This window comes from Suricata suricatta, chromosome 8, assembly GCF_006229205.1.
Source record: "Suricata suricatta isolate VVHF042 chromosome 8, meerkat_22Aug2017_6uvM2_HiC, whole genome shotgun sequence".
In the NCBI taxonomy this organism is placed as follows: domain Eukaryota; kingdom Metazoa; phylum Chordata; class Mammalia; order Carnivora; family Herpestidae; genus Suricata; species Suricata suricatta.
Window position 1 is genome coordinate 98,910,081 of NC_043707.1, and position 23,335 is coordinate 98,933,415.

At 54.3% G+C, this 23,335-nt stretch overlaps 1 protein-coding gene across 1 annotated transcript; it reads left to right on the forward strand.

Annotated features, from left to right (window-relative positions):
- The first annotated feature begins 375 nt into the window (after window positions 1-375).
- On the forward strand, window positions 376-21,364 carry TTC22 (tetratricopeptide repeat domain 22). Its single transcript, XM_029948266.1, has 8 exons — window positions 376-1,227; window positions 14,785-14,840; window positions 15,004-15,119; window positions 15,434-15,552; window positions 17,086-17,247; window positions 18,599-18,751; window positions 19,545-20,384; window positions 21,124-21,364. The coding sequence occupies exons 1-7, from the start codon at window positions 661-663 to the stop codon at window positions 20,079-20,081; spliced, it is 1,710 nt and encodes a 569-aa protein (XP_029804126.1). The 5' UTR covers window positions 376-660; the 3' UTR covers window positions 20,082-20,384; window positions 21,124-21,364.
- The last annotated feature ends 1,971 nt before the right edge of the window (window positions 21,365-23,335 follow it).

The window sequence follows — 23,335 nt, forward strand, 5'->3', positions numbered from 1 at the left end:
CTGGGCAGAGAGGAGGCTGGGAAATCCTAAATGGGGAGGCCATTATTTATTAGTGCAGGAGGAGGAGCAGAGAGAAGTGGCAGCCCACTTTCCGAGGAAGGCAAACACTGGCACTTTGGAGAGGATGAGACCGCCGAGGGAGGGCGGCTTCCACAGGCAGCTGGAAGGGCTAGTCCTGGCCCTCCTAGCCGGCGAGCTCGGGCAGAGAGAGTAGGGCTGTGCCCACGGAGAAAGGGCCTGGCTGGGGATCCGCAACTGGGTTCCAGGAAGTTTGGGCACAGCTCCCTTCTGTGACCCGGGCAAGTCCTTTACTCCAGAGCTTGTTTCCGTCTGCTGAGCAGAGTATAAAAACAGGTCCTTTGCCACGCTCTGGGGTTTGCGCGCCCCGCATTTGGCAATGCACCTGTTTTTCTGGCACACCTGGTTGTGCAAGGCGAGCGTCGAAGAGGCGTTGAGCAGCGAAAGCCGACACACCCACAGGGCGCGCCTGGAGCCCGAGCTCAGACCCTCCCACCAGCGGGAGGCGGCCGGGCACCGGGACGCGGCAGTGCCCTGGGCCTTCCCGCACAGCCCCTCGCCTCTTGCACTGGGCTCGCCCCAGCCACGGCCTCCCGCAGCGTCCGGGGCAGGGGCGAGGCCCCAGGGAGCAGCGGGGCTGCCATGGCAGAGCCGGAGGCCCCGGCCGAGGACCTGGACGCCCTCATCGACGACCTGGACTACCTGCCCGGCCACTTCCACCTGGAGATGCAGCTGAACTTCGAGCCGCGCTCGCCGGCCTCGCTCCGCGCCCGGGACCTGAAGCTGCAGCGGGACGGCCTTCGGCAGGAGCTCGAGCTGGCGGCCGCCCGGCAGCGCCCCGCCGTGCGCCACCTTCTGGGCGCCTTCGCCTTCTACCTGGAGGAGCTGGACGAGGCGCGCGAGCGCTTCCTCGAGGTGGCCCGCGAGGACCCGGACAACCTCAACGCCTGGGCCAACCTGGTGCACGTGTACGCGCGGCTGGGCCAGGAGGAGGAGGAGGAGGCGTGCGCAGGGCGGCTGGCCGGCCTCATGGGCCTGGAGGCCGAGCGCCCGGCGGCCGGGGACCCCCAGCTCCGAGCCGCGCGCTGCCTGGCCGAGCAGGGCTACGCGCACGGCTTCGACGTGGGCTGCGCCAGCGCGGAGGAGCGAGCGCGGGTACTGGCCGCTGGCATCGCACTCTACGACAAGGCACTGGGCTACGGGCAGCAGGTGGGTGACCCCTCCAGGCCGGGAGGGCTGGGCTCGTGGCCCCCAGCGTCTGCAGGGACGCCCCCGCACCCCACATTCACCAGAACCCTGGCCTTTTGGTGCGCGCCTCTCCTCTCCAGCATCTCTCAGGCCCTGGGGCCCAAACCAGGCTCCGGGCTTTTCTCTGCCGGGCTAGAGCCGGGACCTGCTTCCTGGTGGGAAGGTCTGCCTCGGTTTCTCTTTTGGTAAAGCTGCAAAATCAGCCTGGCCAACCCATCCCTCTCCTCTTGCTCCTCCCAGCAAGTACCTGTCCATGCGCCTACGCACACCCACCTGGGTAAATGGCAAAACCTGCCAGAGACATGGGCGGCATTCTTACCCACTCTCTCCCCTTCACGTTGCCATCCCTAACCACGGGGACCCCAATGCACTGTGCAGTCCCCGTAGTCATCCTCTGCAGCCTCGGCTACTCATGCCTCCACCATTTCCTGACAGGCCGCTTCAGTTGCCATCACCCTGCCTGGGTTCCTGCCCTCCGGAGTGACCCCTCTGCCTCGTCCTCCACCCTGCTGCCACCATCGTGTTGCTCAGCCTTACTGGCCATGTCCCTGAGCTGCTTACACCCCCAGGGATGCCCCAGTGCCTAGCAGAGAAGCCCAAGGTCCTCCAGTGGGCATCTGGGATGGTCAGCGCTCTTCCTCTCTGCTGGTCCTCTGCCCTGCTCTCCCTTACAGTCGGGCTTCTGCCACAGCCTGCTTGCTTCCCTGCGTCCCCCCTACTGGGTCAGGTCTCCTTAAGCTCACCTTACCACTCACTCGGCCTCTTCCTAAGACGCTCTTCTGACCCACCTTTGACTGGAAGCTTCTCCCCCAACTTGGGTTTGTCTCAGGCATCCCCTTCCCTTCGGAAATCTCCCCTGACTTCTGCACGCTGGGTCACGTGCTCACCCTGGGCTCCCACAGCACTGCTCACACTGTCCATTCACAAATCTGTCTCCTCAGTTTCACCTTGAGGTCTTTGAGAGGGGGACAACATCTGTCTGGGTCAGCACTGCAAGCCGTCTACCAGGCATGGTGCCTGGCGCACAGTGGCGCTCAATAAATGTATCTTGTATGGACAGAACAGGGCCTGGCACCAAGTAGAAAAATTCTAGGTGTATTAGTTACCTATTCCTGCATGAAAGATAGCCTCTAAACCTCAGTGGCTTAAAGCAATAAGCATTTATTACCTCATAGTTTTTGTGGGTCAGGAACCTGGGCATGACTTAGCTGGGTGCCTCCGGGCTGCGGTGTCATGTGAAGGCTTGCCCAGCTAGTGGGAGGCCCCGCTTCCCAGCCCACTCACGTGGTTGCAGGCAGGATTCAGTTCCTCACTGGCTGTTGGCCTGAAGCCCCACTCTGGTCCTTGCCACATGGACATCCTATCACTTTTGCTACATTCTGTTCATGGGAAGCGAGTCACTAAGTCTAGCTTACACTCAAAGGAGGGGACTATGGAAGGGCAGGGATACCAGGAGACGGGAGCACCGGGAGCCACCTCAAAAGCTACCTGTGTGATGACAGATGAATGCTGTAAGGGCATCATCCTCCTGTTATAGAAAAGGAAACCACAGTCCAGAGAGGTACCATCACTTTTCCACCACGGCAAGGTTCAGCTGATAACAAAGATGTATAATGGCTTAGATTTGTGATGTTTGAATAACAGACAGCCTTCACACACCTGGGGCACACACACCCCCTGTCGGAGCCTTTTCCACCCGAAGCCTTGTCCAGCTTCAGAGGGGAAATGTGGGGTCCGACCTCAGGGAATGCCGTGTAGAGGGCATGGACTCGGGTTAAAGGCTTAGCCGACTGAGCCACCCAGGTGCCCCATTAGACTCGGATTAAAGGGAACAGCACAGGCTAGAGGTCAAGATGGTGGGCTCTGGGTCAGGTAGTCCAGGTCCGAATCCCAAGCCCCGACACCCTCTCACCTCCAGTCCATCCTTAGCATCACCTAGCTTCCATTTCCTTCCCTGTAAAATGGGGCTAATAATGGTACTTACATCCGAGGCTCCCTCAGCTGTGAGGTGAGGGCGCTCCCATTTGGTTGATGTTATCACGAAGACCTGGTATTTGGAAAGCACTTAGAGTAGAGCCAGCACAGAGATGCAAGATTGCAGATGACTTCTGCCTCTCCCAGGCTGAGAGACTCCTCAGGACGTCCCAGAAAAACCTCTTCTGCCCCCAGTTGAGGGTAGCTGTGGCCATTGTAGGAGGGTCCACAGGGACTTAGGTTTTCTGCTTTAAAGCCTGAGCCCCAGGACCTGAATGCCAGCTGCCCCCAGTGGGAGGCATGGCTAGTGTAGTGTGTAGTGGCTGTGGTCCCAGCAGCAGGACAGTGCCTATAGGGCCCTGAGCTAAGAGCCGCAGGCCCTGCTGGGTCTTCCCTTCTGGGCTGTGGTTTCCCCCTCTGTCAAATGGGAGCAGAGGGGGGATTGGATGGTCTATAAGGCCCCTTCCTGAAAGCAGGGGGAAGGCTTCCTGGAGGAGGTGCGCATGGAAGCAGAGGTTTGGGTCACACTCTCCCCCGCACCGCTGATCAGCCTAGCCATGGTGGCACACACTGCCACAGTGAATGACTTCCCAGAGGATGGAGTGTCAAGCAGGGCACTGCCCCGTGCTTCAGGGAGGGAACTGCTGCAGGCGGGCAGTGGCCAGGCACCAGGCTCTGTGCTGTGGCCTTGGGTCTGGACAGGATGGCTGTGGTCAGCCCCCCATCACAGGAGAAGGTTGGGGATTTGTAGCCCCCATCCTGTCATCTGAGAATTTGAAGAGACGGTGCCTGTAAGGTACCTGGCACAGAGTAGATGCCCAAAATGGCCACATCCGGGTAACACTGAGGCTTTCATTATAGTTGAGAGCAGAAGGCTTGGGTTCAAGCACCCAGATCTCTTATTATTTTGCTGTGTGGCTTTGGACAAGTCCCTTTTCATCTCTAGCCTTTGTGTCTGCTTCAAGAACAGTAACTATGGTGATCTCTCCCTCAGGCTTACTGTAATTAGCCAATCAAATCATGGGGTTCAAGTGTCCATAAACTGGTAAATTCTGGGCATGTCTGAGAGGCGGATGCTTAATTTCTTAACATGTATTGAACACCTACTATGTGCCAGGCCTTGTCTTTAAGAAGTTTGTGGACAAAGGGAGGAGCAAACCTGTGTTCCTTTATTTAGCTTTGCCCGAGCTCCTGCCTTGGATGTGGGAGCCAGAGGGAACATGTCAGAGATGTGCCTACAACTGGCTGCGGCTACAGTCATTCATTTAGTGGCCGGTGTCCTGTGACAGCCATCTCTGAGTAGTTTATTTCTGGAACCAAAAACAGGACCCCAGAGGCTGGCAAACATTAGCACTAGGTTATCGGAGTCAGCAGCCCAGGTTCTGGGGACGGAGGGACAATGACTGACTTTGAGAGAAGGAACACTTCATTCAGCACAAGTGAGTGACAGACTCTGGAAGAGGCAGGAGTGTTCAGGCAGGACTGAGGTGAGGGCACTCCCAGCAGGGGCGTGGTGTGTGCAAAGGGCCTGCACGATGGGGCCTGCAGAGCCTGCGGGCTTTAGGGACCACTGAGTGGCTTAGAAAGAGGGCAGTCAGAAGAAGCTTCACACAGAAGAGCACACAAATGGCCCAAGAACCACCAATACGGTGTCTAAAATCCGGTTCCCACCCTCCTCTTTGGCTGCATCTCCTCTTAATTCCCTAGAACCTCGCTTCCTGGCAACTCGAAACTGCTTTTACTCCTCCAAACATGCCATGCTGTTTCTAACCCCCAGGCAGCTACCGTTCCTTCTGTACAGAAAGTTGACTCCATCCATCTCAACTCAGCTTGAGTGTCACCTGCACCTTGAACCCTTCCTTCACATAATATGCAACTCCACACGATAATATTTACAAATGTCTTCTGTGGGTGCCTTCCAGATCTGATCTGAGTCCTCCCAAGAACCCTCTGATCCCATTTTACAGATGTGGGAACTGAGACACACACACTGAGGCTGAGTAACTTGCCCAAGGTCACAGAGCTAGTAAGGGGCAGTCAGATCCACCCCACCCTGTCTGACTTCAAAGCCTTTGCTCTTTCTGGGGAGGTCAGAGAGGTACGGGGGCAGGGGGTGCAGATGGCTAAAGTGGGGTGAGGGACATTCCTCATGGGCCACCTCCCAGAAAGGAGGCAGGGTCAAGAGAGAGGAGGTGAGTTGCCACATATGGGGGGAAGGAAAAGATGAAGTCAGAGGTGGGGCCAGGGAAGCAGGTGTGGGAGCCCCCAGCTGAGAGGGTGGGGCTCGCAGGAGGTGGTCTGACCCAGGCTGCGCTGTAGCTGGTAGACGGGTGTCCTAAGCGGGTGGGGACTGGCCCAGGCAGGGAGGAGCCTCTGGAGTTCAAAGGAGAAAGAGTGGTTGAAGAAGCAATGCTCATCTGCTAACTAAAATTGCCAGAGAAAACATTATAAAGTTAATAACTCGGGCCGTAATCCAAAAGTAAGCAAAGTGTACGTGAGGGGGTGTTTGTGACTTCCTTCTCAGCTCTTCATTCCCTCCTCTCCAAGTTACAAAAATGTGCGGAGGCAGAACGCTTTTACCTGTCATTTCTACCCTCCTGCCAACACCCCCTACACACACACACACACACACACACACACACACACAAAGTTACAGATGGATTCTTGGTGACAAATTTAAAAGCAGAGGGGTATTAAGAGCTTTAGAGGTAGACAGACCGGGTTAAAATTCTTTCCCCATCACACGTGGTGCAGGCAAAGTCACTTTACTTCTCTGAGCCTGTTTCCTCATCTGCAAAATGGGATTCTAACGCCAATCTCACTGGGTTGCTGTGAGAATCTAGTGAGAGAACCTGAAAGATGGCAGGCAGGGTGCACTTCATGTCAGGGACCAGCCCTTCTCCCCGCCCACCCTCCACCCCTGCACAGCACTTAGCTTTGCGCTTAGAGCCGTTCCCAGGCGGTGATTTCTGCCTGCAGCCTGGACCCTGAGCCCAGGTGCCGGGCCTCTGCTGCCCCCACCATTCAGCGTCCAGCATAGAGTGGGACATCCAGAGGTGTTGTAACTGTTGTGACATTTCATTTAATTGAATAACTGGATTTTAAGCCTAAAGACCCCTAATTTAAAAAAAAATAAGGTAAATTAAACCTTTCTCTAAGAAATATCCCTATCCCAAGCTAGCTCAGTGATTTGATTTTCTTCCCTTTTCCCCACATACTGATGGCTTAGCACACACATGCCCCACCCCCACTCGTGCAGGTCTTTCATCCCTGTTCATGGCCCCGGGGTGACTACGAAGGCCACCACCACATGGGTACCAGGCATGCAGCGCAGAGTTTTACATTCATTAGTGCATTTTATTTATTTTTTATTTTTTATTATTTTTTAGAGAGAAAGCTTGCGTGAACGAGGGAGAGGGGCAGAGGGAAAAAGAATCTTTTTTTTATACTGTTTAATTATTTTGAGAGAGAGAGAGAAAGTATGTGTGATCACAAGTTGGGGAGGAGCCCAACATAGGGCTCGATCCCAAACCCTGGAATCATGACCTGAGCCAAAATCAAGAGTCAGACGCTCAACCAACTGAGCCACGCAGGCGCCCCCATTAGCGCATTTGATTTCTCTTCAGACTTCACAGACACCCTGTGAAGGTGACTCCCCTTCACACCAAGGACATAGGAGGGTCAGGAAGGGAAGCGGCTTGCCCAAGATGACCTGGTGCCCCACGGCCGCCTACATCGCACCTGCCGGCTCGGGCAGGAAGGGAGGGAAGCAGGGCTTAGAGGCCTGGCAGACGGCCTCTCAAACAAAGGTGTGGACATTCCAGTCAGTCAGCACACCCAGAGGGGGGGGGGGACCTCATAGGAAGGGCCAAGAGGGCACAGCTGGGAGGGCCACAAGGGTCAACAACTCCAGGTTCCCTTGCACACACACCCCTCTGCAGCCACCTAGGAGTAAAGCCGACACCAGACCTAGGAGTAAAGAACTGACCCCTGACCATGCTTTGTGGCATCCCACGTGGTTCCCCTCTCCCTCAACCTTCCTTTCTCACTCTCTTCTTCTCCTCCGGCACCAGAGCTGTCTTGGGTGGGTGCTCTGTGCAGGACAGATGCCCTGGTGTGACTCTGGTCAGGGTGTTAGCGAGGAGAGTCCACAGGTGACAGGGGATCTCTGCTCTGCCGGCCATGTCCTGTGTGCCCGAGGCCAGCTCTTTAGCTGCACCGAGTGTCCATGTCTTTGACATGGGGGACAGTGGTGCCTGCCTGACAGTGTTGTGGGAAGTGTAACTGTGCTCACAGAGAGAAGGCCCACATCCAGCGACGTCAGTGGCCACAGGCCTCCCATTCTCATCCCCTGATGGGGCTGCTAGGACCCAGGACACAAGGGAGCCCCCAGGTCTCTCCCTCCTCCTGCCCCTCCTGCGGTCTCCCTTGCCCAGGCCCCAGCCAGTCTTGGGAAAAGGACAATGGCTTTGGGAAGGACCCCATTCCAGGTCAAGGGCCAGGACTGGGCTCCTGCCCCAGCCCTGCCACGACTTGCTGTGGGGTAGTGGGCAAGTCACCTCCCCGGCCTGGGCCTCCATTTCCTCCATCAAGTGAGAGGACTAGACGAAGGTGGTGGCCGGAGTGATTCAGGGACAGGAAGGACTTTGAGAAGCAGAGAAGTCGGGGGAAGGAATGCGCTTCCTGGCAGAAGAAAATGCATAAGCACATGTGGGAAGCCACAGCTTGGGGGTGTGAGGGACAGTATCTTGAGGACTTTAGTGTTGGAGATCAAGGCAGTGTTTCTCCCTCCATGGTGTTTGCAAATACACACGTGCACGTGCACACACACACACGCACACACACTCTTCCCACAAATCTGAGTGGTTTGATTGGGTTCAGCTGGAAAAAGAGATGGATAATTAATACTGGACAGTGAGCTAGGTACTGTGCATTCGTCTACTTTTCATAGATGACCTCATTTGGTCCTCACAGAAATGCTGGGAAACCAGAACTGGCATTAGTCCGTTTTACAGATGAGCAAACTGAGGCTAGAGAGATGTAGTTCCTTGCCCAAGGGCACACAGCCATGAGTGGCTAGCAGGAACTGAACCCAGGTCTCTTGGACTTAAAGCCCAGGCTGAAGGACAGCTTTCTTGACCTCTGGCTGCAACCCTCTGCTGGCCTTGGCACCATTCACATTTGCCTATCTTGTGCCTTCTGAGTTGGCTGCTCGCTTATCTCCCTTCATGCCTGGCAAGTTTGGGAACTGGCTTTCCCCTCCTCATTGATATGGGATCCCAGAGTCAACCCTTGCCATGAGCATCGTCTGGCCCGGCTACCTCTTTTACAGGGGAAAAGAATGTTACACAGCACAGACCCATGGGAGGAGCTGAGAACATTCGGGCATCACTGTTGTTATCAAGGAGGCAGGCAACTTCTTCAGACCCACCAGCCTCTCCTCATGCTAGAGCTGGGTTTGGACCCGGGACTACACACTTTCCTCTAAACAGTGGGACAGAGAAGTAGCTCCACATGGTCCTGCAAGTCTAGGGAACCAGTCCAAGGCAGGGATGACCCACCTAGGTGACATGACAGACCCAGGAACAGAAGAGGGGTGAGAGTGGGAAGCTGAGATCAATCTGCTGGAATCTTAAAATCCAGGAAGACCATCCAGGGAAGCCAGGCCAGGAAGGCATAGGTGACTTACTCCCGTGGCATAGCCCTCCTCCTTCAGATCCCCACCACCTGTCACATGGACCCCAACCAGCAAGCCTGGGACAAGGTCAAGCCGAATGGGATCATTCTGTTTGTGGATGCAGAAGCTGAGGCCCGGGCTGGGCCGGGGGCCTTTCCAGGACCGCTGGGGGAGGCAGAGGCAGGAATGGGACTCCAACTCCTTCCCCCCTCTCTATTCTTCACACACACACACACACACACACACCCCTGCAGCAGGGGCTAGGGGAAGGGAGGAAAACCCCCTGCCCTTGCCGTTCTGAAGCGCGCACCACAGGTGGGGGCGGGGCTCCTGGTGCAGAGCAGGGAGGCTGCTCTGTGTCCTCACAGAGGACATTCCAGTTGTGCAAGAAGAACGCATCCCTGAAACCTGCCACCTTGTGACTTTTACTTCTGCAGCGTCAGCCTTCACAGGGTCGGCGTGATGAGGTGGAAAGAACAGGGGTGTTGGAGGGAAGCAGATCTGAACTTGGATCCTGCCACTTCCGCCCCAGGCTGTGGGGCTGGGCAGTGGCTTTTTTATTAGCCTCTGTCTCCTCACTCAGAAAAGGTGGAGGCTTCATTCTACCTTCTCGGGTGGATGTGAAGATCTAGTCCACGGATGCTCTGAATTGCCCAGTGGAGAGCTGACGCTCGGAAACGCTCCTTCTTTTTGGTCCTTCACCCTCCCCCTCTCCTGGGAGAACTAGTCAGAAAGGAATCGGAAATGTACAGTACAACGTCATGCAAAGTTCAGATTGCAAGGAAATTCTTTTCCTGAAGAACCAACAAGGTCTCTGGAGAGCTCGTTCAGATGCGTATAGATTTGTAGGTCCTTCGTATGTTAAAAGATCTTCTACTGAAATCCTTTAAAACAGCAAAGAACCGCCCTCCCCCCACCAAACATTTCCTTCTTCAGGCTTAAATGGAATGGCCACGCTCTATCCCTGAACCCACCGAGTTAACATGAGCCTGCTCTGTAATGGCTTGTCTTGACCTATTCTTTGCTGGTTCTGCCCAATCACCTACCTTTGTCGCTGACCCGTGTGGCTGTAGGAACTTGGATCTTCAGGTGTTCCTGAGGATCACAATTCTGATCCTTTGGCTCATTTTAAAAAGAGATCCACCAACCATCCAGCTCCCCACAGTGCAGTACTGGCAGGACCTCGTGCATCAGAGGGCCTACTAAAACCCGGGTTGTTCCCCACCCCACCCTCAACCTCCCTGCTGCAGGGTTCCTGATTCAGTGAGTCAAGAACGCATAGTTCTATCCAATTGCCAGGTGCTGCCGCCACTGCTGGTGGGGTACCCACCTTGAGAACCACTAGTCTGGAGTTTAGGTGCAGGGGTGGTGGGGCTGGGTGGCTGGGTTCCCAGCGCTGCAGCCTTCTAGCTGTGCCACTCTGGGCCACAGTTGCCTCTTCCATAAAATTGGGATAATTATAGTCCCCACCTCGTAGGTAACCCTGGGAGTTGACGAGTTAACACACGTAAACTATGTGCCTGGCGCATACTGAGTGCTCCATAAATTTTGCCATTATCAGTTTAGTGACAAAAGTACCCTTTCCAGGTTGCAGTCTGGGTTTTTACACAGCCAGTGTGTGACCTCGAGGACATGATCCTGTCTCAGTTTTCCCGTCTGTTTTAAGACAGTAATGGTGACACACTTTACATTCCACCCAGGAGAGTCTGAGGATCGGATGGAATCCGTATGACTCCACTCTGTAAGGGCCAAGCGCCGTGCAAACACTTGCAGCTAGATGTTCTGGGAAGAACATGAACTTGAAGTCGGAGAAACCTGGCCTGAAATGTCAGGTGAAGTAGGCAAGCCTCTGCCTTCTCGAGCCTGTTCCTCCCTCTCTAAAATGAAGGAAATAACAGTACAGGTCTCTGGGGAGCAGGAAAATGTCCCGAGGACCCCTTGCCTGAGAGCCATGCCTCACTGAGTCCCGGGATAGGATCTAAGGATTTCACTTTGAAGTTCGTGCTGGTGCCTGGGCCTTGCCCAGTCCCCCCCCACCCCCAAATCTGCCACGAGGGGTGGCCTAATGTGAGACCCCCTCCAGCGTGCAGCCTGGGCTACAAACCCTGGAGCCCCCAGCTCCCAGGGTTGTGATGAGGACCAAACAGGAGAAAGGGTGTTGTGTTGCCCAGAGCCCATGCTGGGCAGACCCCCAGTGAACACCCCTCCTCTGGCAGAAGCCCTTTCAGGGACTCCCAGGCTGCCTCCAAACACCTTGCCCCTGGGAGCTATCAACTCTGGAAGTGAATGCCTCGCAGCCCTGAGAGGTTTCACAGCAATTTTATTCTCCAGGAGAGAGGTGGAAGAGCCCCTCCCTTCTCCAGGAGGGGAGGGGGGCAGCCAGAGGCCTGTTTAATTTAATTTAACGCACTGTGGCTTGCCAGGTTGCCCCTGGTAACAGCCTCAGCTGCTGCTTCAGTTGAAACCAGAAGAATTTTTAAAGAGACAGCCCATTTTCCGGCCAGGATTGCATAGCAGAGTGAACGGAGTCCATAGCTTCATCACGGAGATAGAAGATGAAAGCTCAGGACAGAGGAGGCCTCAGACTAGATCTGTTTATGTCATTAACTCCATTCTGAATCTGCAGCCCATAAGCTCTCCTGCAAATATTACTCTTCGATGGAACTTGAGGAGGGACCACATTTGGGATTTGTTATATAGAGTGTCACTCAGCTAGTTACTTGTCTGAAAATCTGTTTTAACCTTCAAGTTGAAGGGAATGAGGAGAGGAGATAGCCCTGCAATTCAGGCATACCGCCACCAGGTGGTGGTATTGCCTGCATAGTGCAAACCACAACAGGCTCTTGAATTACTCAAGGATATCGAGTGGTGGTGAAACCAATGGGTTTTTAGCCTGGACACTAACTAGTGTGTGACATGGTTACGTTGCTTGGTCTCAGTATCTTCAGAGAGAGGGGAGTAATCAAGGTAACAATGCTGTGGACAGTGCTTCGGGCTAGGAGTATGAAGGCATGAATTTAAGTGCCAGCTCTGTCAGGTACAAACTGTGGTTTGGGCACATAATTTATTTTCTTGTGGCCTTGAATGCCAAACAAGCAGAACCAGGGAGAGCCCTGAAGATCCACATTACTCTGCAACACTGGGAAGAAAGGTGCTTGGGGCCCCACAGGGGATCTGAGGCCCTAGAATCACAGTGGTGGGGTGGGGCAGGATGGTGGACAGCAGGGTGAGCCAGGACCCTCAGGCCTCCAGGGCCTGAGACCTCTATGCCACACAGGCAACTGAAATAGGTCCCGTGAAAAGAGCAGACTCCTAGATACCCCTAACCCTGCTCAGCTCTAACCCATGCCAGAAGAAAAGGGGTCAAACATTTACGGAGCATGTACTCTGAGCTGGACACTGCCCTCACCATGCCTGTGAGGCCTATATTGTCCTCTTCCGCACACAAGGACACAGTGTCTGAGAGGCAACTGGTCCTTCCAGGGTCACCTACCTCACGTGGCCAGGCCTGTCGGCCATCCGAGCCTCTGGTCTTGCTTGTGGCCAGACCTCCTTGTCAGAAGCCTGAACAAGGGAGCAGGTTCTGTTTTTCCCCACCATGACTCAGTTTGCCCAACCTCAAGTGGACATGAGGTCAGAGGTCACAAGACCATACTTTAGACAGCCAGGAAGCCTGAGGCACTTACGCCTTTGGTCCTAAGCCAAAGGTTTAAAGCCTGCCCTAGCCTTCTGCTTTGGCAAATGTTTCCCCACTAAGCCCTCAAGGGTGCCCTTTAACCCTTGGCAATTGCCACCCTCCCCTCTGGACAGCCCTACTCCAACCAAAGCCCCACACACATCCTGTGCATCCTACATGGCAGGACTACTCTCCTAGGTGATGGGAATGCAGAAGCACACTGGATCTCAGCACTCCCCCTTCTCTGGCTCCCCACTGCCCTGCACATGAACTCCCGGTCCTGAGCCGGGCACTCAGGGCCCCTCCCAACGTGCCCCCGTGGCTCGTCCTCCCGCCCTGTGCAACACCTCACACCGCTTTCACACACCGTGGCCCCTCCGTCTGAGGCCTTCTCTCATGGTGTCCGTTTGGGTGGGTCCCACTTGGCCTGCCGAACCCTGCTCCGGCAAGCCCTCCTCTACCTCTGTGGACACTCCTGCATCATGTAGGAAAGTTCTGCCCATCACCCCCGGCGCTCCCTCCACTCTGTGCGGCCATCTGGCCTTCATGCCGCACTGGGAGCTCCTCACGGTGGGACCTGCCTTTCCTCAACTGTCCGCATCACACAGCCTAGGCCAAACAGAGAAGATACGTCGTGAATAATTGCTCAGAAATGTGATTAGTGGGGCCTCCTCTGGGTCATCTGGCTTGGGCCCTGGGTCCAGACCCTGCCTCAACAGACAGTCACACCAGTCAGTGGGATCTAACTCACAGGACCCCTCGTTCTCTCTTCTCCCTCTAAGCTCATCCACAGCCTCCCCAGAGCAGCCGCGACAGAAGTTGCCAACCTTTTCTCCCCCCCACCCCCGTCCCCCATTCACACACATGCACCATGCTCACCACACATGCCACATGTCTCCAGGCTGAGCCCTCCCTCTGAAATGCCCACTGCTATTCAGTACTCGGCCCACAGTCCATCCTCTGCAAGACCTTCTCAGAGGCTTTCAGCTGGGAGCGGCCTCCTCATCCTGTGCATTTGTCCATATCATTTTCATGGCCTTGTTCAAACTCTGCCTCATGCTAGGGCCATTGGCAACGTGGTGTGTAAGGGGAGCATGGGCATTGGAGCCTAGCAAAGGGAGTTCAAGATCTGGCTCTGACATGCCTACGCTGTGTGACCTCGGGCAAATCACTTGACCTCTCTGAGCCTCAATATGTTTCCCTGTAAAAGGCAGATGATACCTAGCTAATAAGGTGTTGTGAGATTGAGAAGTTGGGGGTCAGAATCCTGGCACATCGCAGGCACTCAGTCAAGCCCTATTATTTATGCCCGGGTCTGTTTTCCGAGCTAGATTGTGAACCAATTTGGGCCAGGACGCAGGTCAACGCAGGGTCTCACCACACAGATGCCCAGAAATGCTGGCTGGACTGAATGCCTTCACCGCTGCTGGGAGTCCTGGGTGGAAGGGTGGTGGGGGTCATGAGCTGAAGAGGCCGTGGTCGAGGGGAGGGGGTAGGCGCGTGCAGAATCCAGCCCAAGATCTACACCGGGGAACGAGTGTGGGGGGAGAGACTGGAGCCCACAGCAGAGCTGCTGATATGCACTAGGGGTTTTATTGGTTTTCATTAAAATTCCTTCCCGAGGCAGCAGCAGCTACTCCCATAAATAACAGCATAAATATTTTATCTGGTGCCCAAGTCGGTCTAAATGCGTGGCAAGGTTGGCAAGAATAACAATGGGAAAACAGTTCAGGGGGGTCCTGGGCCTCAGCTGAACTCCATTGACAAGCCCAAAAGGGAAAGCTGAGGGAGGGCGCCAAAGGGGAGAAGCGAGTTGATGGGGGGTGGGGGGAGCAAGAAGGTGACCAGTGGCCTGTGTGCCCTGGAATGGGGGGCTCCAGAGCACAGGTCGGGGGATCTGGGGAAGGGAAGCTTAGCTTGGGAAGCAAGATGGAGGGAGAGAAACGCATCTCACTCCTGCTCTGTGATGGACACCATACTCAGGACGTTCACACCGGTTTTGTCAGACCCTCTGTAGTCAGACGAGGGAAGTGGTCACCTGAGGTCACTCAGCCACCTATGGCAGACCCAGGACCATGATCAAAGGTGTCCTCTCCTGTTTTCAGGGTTCAGGGCAAGCGTGGGACTCTATGAACGATAGTGGCCTGAGTACCTCAATAACAGCACCACGGACTATTCTCTGCTTTCCTAGATCCCAGCGGAGGAGAAAAGGGGCTGGTACTTCACCATGGCCACGCTCTTCATCAGGTCAGTCTGGGGAGCAGGGGACTGGCTGGTGGGGAGGGGGAGGCACGGCCGGGAGCCAGGGAAAGAGCTAGCTGTGCCCATTTCCGTGGCAAGGCCTCCCCAAGTTCCCTTCCCTGCCACTGGCCTGGGGAGTGCAGCCACCCACATCCCTTCTTGGCCACAGGCTAGATGGCGTCTACCTGGAGCTGGGCAGCGAGGAGCAGAAGAGGCTGCCTGCCTTCAACCGCACGCTGGCCCTGCTCCGGCAAGTGCTCAAGTCCTCCGACCCCCACCACCAAGGTAGGGCCCACAGGGACAGGTGCAAGAGCAGCCTCTGCCTGGCTCTCCCTTTACCTGTCACTAGCCCTGCCTGTCACTTTCACTGTCCCCACCTCTAGCATCATCTCCCTTTTGGAATCCTCTTTCCCTCTCTCACCCTCCATCCCGAATACTTGATCATTCATCTCACAGAGCTCACGTTCATGCCCCAGACGCTCGCTTCATCTTACTCGGGGCTCACACCTTGCGTGGAGCTGGCCCCTCCCTCGTCCTGGCCCCCTCCCTCTCCCCACCCTGCTGCTTCCGACACACACCCTCCCACACTTCACCCCCAGCTCTGGCCTGGTGCTACCTCGGGATGTTGCTAGAGAGGAAGGACACCTTCTCCACCACCCCCATGGGCGTCCATGACTGCGGGTACTCAGGAACGGACCCCCTGGACTGCTTTGGAAAGGTAGGGCCCCTGGCCACACCCACTCTCCAAACTGGGATAGAGCCTGACCCCCTCCCCCCAGCCTCCTCTCCCGGAATCCACGGCTTCTCTGGGGGTACCATCCCAGCTCCATCCCCCACTTTGTGGCCTGCCCAGGAAGCACCCTGGCTCTCCAGTCTCTCCATGCTCAAAACAAAAGTGATTTTTGTCATCCTTCCTCTTTGCTTTGCATACGCCTCAGAGCCTCCCCACGCCCAGTCCCCAAGCCCACTTCTCTTTATCTTCTGGGTTTTTTTTTTAACTTTTTTAAAATGTATATTTATTTTTGAGAGAGAGAGAGGCAGACTGCAAATGGAGGAGGGACAGAGAGAGAGGGAGACACAGAATCTGAAGCAGGCTCCAGTCTCTGAGCTGTCAGCACAGAGCCCGATGCGAGGCTCGACCCACAAACTGTGAGATCATGGCCTGAGCTCATGTCAGATGCTTAATTGACTGAGCCACCCAGGCACCCCTCCAGCCTAGTTTTCTAAGCTATTCCCCATGTCTCAGATAGCTCCTCAGACTTCTCCCCATCAGGCTGTGGTTCTCACTGTCCTTCCCTGCACCCAGCAACATAGTGGAAAGAAGCTGGGGTCTTGTGCCAGCTTTGCCCACGGGCCATGTGACCCTAAGGCAAGTCACTTCCATCTCGGAGCCTCACGATGTGTTCATTACATCATTTGTCTACCTTCTCGATTATTGAGAGACTCAAAGGAGGTAGCAGGTGAAGCTGTTCATTATTCACCATAAAGTGCTGGTCAAGCCTTGTTCCTGGGCACCTTGCTTACGTGGGCATGTCCACACTTAGCTCAGTTTTGAAGTCGTTCCTGGTGACCCAAGACCCTGAGATAGGACCCATTGGCCTATGCACTCAACACCATGCCCTGCATGGGGCACATCCCTAATGTTTGCTGGTGGGTGGGTTAATGAGCAAGTTAATGAGCAACTGATCTTAGAGCAGCACATAAATGCTGATTCATGAGGATTCTGAGAGTTGTATCCGATTTAACAAACACACTGCCTTCACCCCTCCTTGAGGATGTACTCTGTGCCCAGGCACAGTGATGAAGTCCCTGCAGGGTCCACTGTCTCAGAGACAGCAACCCACACGGGACAGGCAGTGGTCAGTAACAATAGAGGGGTAAGTGCTGTGGCCTGGAGAGGAACGCTGCACTGAGTCAGTATGGCGGAGGTAGAGGCTCCTCCTCCCATGTGCCCTGGGAAATTGGGGGAGCTTGCACGGAATGTGTCTGAGGAGGAGAGGTTTGCCTAGGGAATGGAGGGATTCACCAGACAGGACACAGGAAGCCGGTGGGGCCATGAGAATCTGACTCGGGAGCTGGGTGCCAGTGAGTCATACCCTGAAGTGTTAGGTTCCATATGACCAAACTTACTGGCAGGTGGATTTAGGGAATAAGAGCATTGAAGTGGCATGGCTCTGCCCAGAGATGGGGTTCCTGCAGGTCAGGCAAATAACCAACAAGTAGTTTGCTCTTACCCTTCTCCCCTCCCTAGGCCATTGAGCTAGCCAAGGACCAACCCCCCATCCTGAACCGCCTGGCCAAAATCTTCCACTTCCTAGGAAAGCAGGATATGGCCATTGGAACCTGCAACATGGCTCTAGATGTCCTACGGGATCCGGAGCTCAACTGGCAGGCATACTGCACAAGGGCCAAGGTAAGTCCGTCCGCAAGCTTCGCCTCAGCCTGCCATCAGGAATCCGAGAACAAATGCCTGGGGGTTAAGACTGTGTTACCAGAGCCCCAGGGTCACAGAGCCCTCATGTTAGGAAGGAGTCCTCAAGACACAGATTTGAGTTCTGTAAGGTTGTTGAGTGAACAAAAGAAGGAGGACTCCTACCCACAGCAGGCCTCCCTCTACAATGACCTTGTCAATGACCTCCGCCCTCTTCTTGGTTAGCCCTCAATATAGTCTGACTGAGCTGGGTTGAAATCGAGCCTGTCCACAAATCACTCTGGGACCGAGGACAAGCCACTTCTCTAAAACTCCATTCCGAAAACTGTAAGGTGGGGATAATGACCTCTGCCTAGAACACTCTTCTCCGATTGGCTTCCTTCCTCTCTTCCTGGGGGTCTTGACGAAAAGGATGCTTCTTGCACCATCTTACTGAAAATGTCAACCTATTACCAGCATTTGATGTCCTCTTTTCTTAGTTTACTATTGCTTCTTAGCACTTACTACTCCCCAACATACTATTTATTTATCATGTGTATTGTCTCTCTCCCTCACACTAAAATGCATGCTCCGTGGGGGGCAGGGGATTTTGTTGTGTTGCTCTATACTGTCTCCTGGGTGCCTCGAACAGTGCTTGGCACACAACAGGCTCTTGCTGGATATTTGTTGAATGAATGAATGATTGAGGAATGAATGAATAAACTGAACACATACCATATGCTAGATCTTGACTAAAATATGTGCTCTCAACCACCATGGGAACTCTCCAAGGAAGGTATTACTGTACTAATTTTTTGGATGTGGAAAATAAGGCTCACGGAGGTTGAACAATATATCCTCCCCAGCTCACATGCTAATAAGAGGGGGGGACTGGAATTCAGCTCAGTCCAAAAGGCTGCAAAGCCAGAGCTCCCTCCTCCTCGACCTTATGATGCTTTCTAGAACCAGAGCACTAATACCTTCAGTGACAATGACCCCTTTTCCCTACTTCCTGCTTCTCATGCCTCCCCTTCAGAACCTCTAGTTGTTTTTGTTGTTTTTTTTTTTTAATATTCCAAGTGGAGGAGGTGGAGGAGAAAGTGGGGATGAAAGTAAGGGTCTGGACTTTAACTTCACCCAACCCCCTCCTGTACAGACAGGGAAACTAAGGCGCAGAAAGGGTGTGATTAGCACAGCAGGCACAGAACTAAGACCTAGGACTCTGGGCTCCCAGTCTCAGGGACCTTCTACTGAACCACAGAACTGCCCTGAGTTGCTGCTGAGAAAAAGGGCAGAAAGGAGGGCAGAGCTCCTTGCATAGAGCATCATCCCTGAACCGACTCTCTGTGGGCAGATCCACCTCAGAGCCTACCTGCACGACCTGGAGAGAGCCAAGATGGGGCTCGGGGGCATGCCTGACCGGAACCACCTGGCCTGCGCCAAGGCCGACCTGGAGGAAGTGGTCAGGGTGTGCCCAGGCCTCAAGACCTACCTGGACATTGGCCAGGTAAGGCAGCCTCTTGGCTCAAGTAGCCAATGGCTTACTAAAAACCTATTGGGAGGTGCCTCCTTAGCGCAGTAGGCAGCGCGTCAGTCTCATAAAAACCTATTGGGGCACCTGGGTGGCTCAGCCAGTTAGGGTCCGACTTCAGCTCAGGTCATGATCTCACCATCTGTGGGTTCGGGCCCTGCGTCAGGCTCTGTGCTGACAGCTCAGAGCCTGGAGCCTGCTTCGGATTTCTGTGTCTCCCTCTCTCTGCCCCTCCCCTGCTCGCACTCTGTCTCTCAAAAATAAAAATTAAAAAAAAAACAAAAAACCTATTTGCTCTCTGCCAAGGCAGGCCTAAGCACTGAGGCTACGGGGGAAAAACCCTGCTAGCCCCAGCCTGATAACTTACCCACCCTCCTACAGCCATGGTGAGGATTATATGAGAAAATGCACACTCGGCATTTAGAACAAGACCGACCTCTTTTAAAGCACTCAGGAAGTACGAGCCATTACTCTATTCAAAAGTGCCTTCTGGGCACAAGAATGATTTCCAAGAGGTGACAGTATCATAATTTTACCTATGAGACAATGGAGGCCCAGAGATCGCCTCGCTCAAGGTTAGAGGACCAAAAGCTGTGGGCTGAAAACTATAGGAGTGTTTCCTCTCCTCTTCCAGGGGCGGGGCCAGAATTTGCCAGAGAATCGTCGGTGGGAGGGTGGGAATGAATGAATGGGAATTTTTTCTTTAAAGCAAGCAGGGGCACAGAACGAGCAGAGAGAAAGGCTCGCCCTGTCCCCATCCCCCACCCAGGTCTACTACTACATGGGCGTGGACGCAGTGCAGGAGCTGCTGGCGGTGGACGAGGCGGCGCTGAACCAGGCGCTGGTCTTCCTGGCCTTGGCCGGCGAGTCGGAGCTGGGCGCCACGCTCCCCGAGCTGCAGCTGCTGCGCGGCAAGTGCCTGCGCATCAAGGGCGAGGACGCCAACGCTGCGGCCTGCTTCAAGCGCGCCGTGGAGCTGGACGACGCGGGCTCCAGCCACACCGAGAGCTTCGGCTGCCTGCTGGAGGCGCTGCTGGCCCAGTGGAGCCAGGCGCAGCTGAGCGACGCCGAGCTGGGCCGCGAGGTGGACGCGTGGCTGCGCCGCGCCCAGGGCAAGTACCCCGCGGCGCGCCTGCGCCAGGAGCTGCAGCGCGTGTGGCGCGGCCACACGGGTGAGGTGCTGGGGCTGGCCCGGGCCTTGGTGGCCCAGGGCCGGCCGGCGCTGGTGCGACTGCTCTTCGAGACCATGGAGCGGGACGGCGACGGCACGGGCATACCGCGGAGCCGCCGCGCCTTCTCCCTCTAAACGGCGTCGAGGCCCCGCCCCGCTGAGGGCCCATCTCCAGCTGATTGGGCCGAATCTAGGCGCTCAAAACGGGCCCGCCCTGCCATAGGCTGGCTGCTGAGCAGAACCAATTAGATTCTCTTCCGGAAATTGGGAGAGGCGTTGAGCAACCAGGGTGGTCCGGCCTGCCCGGCGAGGACGGGGGCGTGATTAAGGACCGCAGGGGAAGTAGGGCAGACGCGAGAAGCCCCTGGGAAATGGCCTAGTGAAGCACTGAATTGTACAAATATGCAGAAAAAACAAGATGGATGCAAGATACAGAAGGTAATTCCCTCCACTTTGGCGGCTCTTTAGTCCCCGTGCACAGTCCTTTAGGCCTGAGTTCCTGTCTCTGGATTGCCGTGAGCCACGCGCTATCCTTGGAATAAAGACCCTTCACATACATTGGAGTGGGTCTCAGGTCCTGCAGCTGGAAAGGCCAAGTTAGAGCAGCGGGCAAAGCTGCTCAGTGAGCAGATGAGGGGCAGATAAGAGCAAGTCTACACCTCTGACTGCTGGGGCTTTTTCCTACCTGCCTAGCTGTCTTCCGGCAGGCCTCATCCTTGGTGAGCTTGGTCTGAAAGGACCCCAAACTCCCTGAAATAGAGCCCATCAAATGCAATCTTTGCTTGATTTCCCTGTTGTTAGGAGAACCTAGGGTCCCTGTCCATCAGGAAGCGCCACCTTGCACTGAGTCTTGAACCTTCCACAAGAGAGTGAAAAAAGTCTTGGGATTTTACACTCTTGGACTTGGAGTCACAGAATTTTAGATGCAGAATTTTATTATCAAAGATGTAGGCTCTGTTTGCCAGTAAATCTGAGAATGGCTATGCTGGATTCTTGTGGTCCTAGGTACAAGAGCCAATTTCTCCTAAAGTTTCAGACTCCAGGACTGCTCCTTGTTCATAATGGCAATGGCAAGACCCCCAAAATGGTTTGTGATTTGTTTTGCATTTTACCCCTTTCTTTAGAGTGAGTGATACTCATTGCTTTGTTCATATCCCCGATCCTCAAACTTTACCAGGGATAGACCAGCCACCCCTGCACTGCTTCTCATGTCTCCAATGACCCATGGAGGACAGACTGAGAAGTGCCGTCCTTAGAGATCACGCACTCCAATCTCATGTGTAGATGACAATACTGACAGCTCTGGAAGGGAGGTGGCTTGCCCAAAGTCACACCTCCTAGCCTCCCACCCCTGTACTTCAAACACTGACAGCATGATTCAGGTATAGGAAAATACCAATAAACTGATTAACACTAAAGCATTATGTGTTTTTATGTGTTAAGGGTTTATGTGTCACCTGTCATATGGGGCACTCTGATATCCATTAGGATAATGTTCTTTTTTTTTTTTTAAGTTTATTTATTTTGAGAGAGAGAGTATGTTCAAGTGGGGGAGGAGCAGAGAGAGAGAGAAAATCTCAAGCAGATCCAAGCCAGACACAGGGCTTGAACTTGCAAGCCGTGAGATCATGACCTGAACTGAAGTCAAAAGTTGGACACTTAACTGACTGAGCTACCTAGGCACCTCCCTCCATTGCCTCAGACTCCTGTCAAGCCTTTTCCATAAACTTCCTTTCTGCTAATCTCATTCATAGCTACCTCTATAAATGACTGACACACACACACTAGAACCTCCTGCAGTGGTATCTGCCTACTGGCAAGAAGTCAAAAAGAGAAAGGACACCCCATTTCTGGGGTTTGCCTCCAATGTGCAAATTTATACATGCAACCCCACTCATTTCCTCACCAGCTTTGAGGAGTTGGCACTATAATCCTCATTTTATAGATGAGGACACTGAGCCACTAAACAAGGTCACAGATAAAAATGGGAAGAGCCAGCATTGGGACCAGACCTGCCCAGTTGTGTGCTGCCTCCTGGAACAAAGCCCTTCCTGGAAGATGTGTCATCGGTGGTCTAGAGTTGTACCTGTGACCATCAGCACATCCCATCACTTTAGCCCTGCTCCCTCCCCACCAGATGCTGGTCTCCCTGCCCAAACTGCCTTACTTCTGTGCCTTTGTATGTACTAATTCTCTGCTGGCTTTTTTTCCTGTAATTTCTATCCCAAGTCCTGGACTCAAAGGTGTCTCCTCCAGGGACTTGTCAAATCCTCCCAGTTCTCATTAATCACTCTCATTTATGCACAAATTGCTTTCAGGCGTTGCGTCCCCCACCCCCCACCACTGCATTACCTTTATTCCTCTCTCCTTGGGTCAGGAGTATCTCAATGTGTCTGTTGCTCTGTACTCGACCCTGGAACCTTTATAGCAGTAACCGCCTCGGATTCCACCCCATGGCCCTGCACGGAGCTTAGTACACAAGATAGGCTCAGGTTAGTCGCTGAACTGAGTAAGGTCACAGCAGTGACATGGCTACCTCAGTCCCACACAGGTGACTCCATCACCAGGTTCATGAAGGCTGAGGTTAGGGCCAGGTCTGCAGCCCAAAGAACACTGAGGCCTAGAGCTCAACTAGAAAGTGTGGGCTTTCTCGCCACCTCTTCACCACCTTCTGTCAATTCCCCAATTCTGCAATTGGGAAACCAAGGCAAGAGAGCAGGACTTGACCATGGTCAAGCAACAAATTGATGATAGATAACACTCAAGACTCATTGGCCAGTGCTCTCTGCCCTTTCAGAGCTAGCTGCCTCCTCTGCCAAGTTTATTTCTGGTAAGCCCAGGAACACTACAGGCTCTCCATTCATTCACTTAACAAGTACTTACCAAGCTCTGGCCAAATGCCAAGCATAGTGCCAAGCTCTGGGGCTACAGTGGAGACCAAAATAGACTCTGCCTTTGCCCTCAGGGAGTTCCCAGTCTAGACCAAGCAGAGCAGGCCATGCGGGGCCTTCTGGGCCACTGGGGACTTTGGAAGACCAATGGAAAGCTCTCAAAGGTTTTAGCTGGCACCTGCCGGCTCACCTGTCCCCTCCATACCAGTCCTACTCATCCTGCGTTAGTGTCCTTTCCCCAAGATGGCAGTCTTGGAACCTGGCCCTTGGCTACACCTGTTCGGCAAGTCACTGTTAAGGCCAGGTAAGGAAGTCCCCCAGGAGGAGGCTAGGGGGTGGGTGATCTTTATTTGATTACAGCTTTGAGACCTGCAGAACACCTCTGTCCACTCGGTGGCTGGGAGGACAACTGTCACATAGCTGAAGCAGCAGGAGTTCCTTAGGGGAGCATTGCAGAGTAAAAGCCTTAACAACCCCATAATCGGAATAATGAAGATA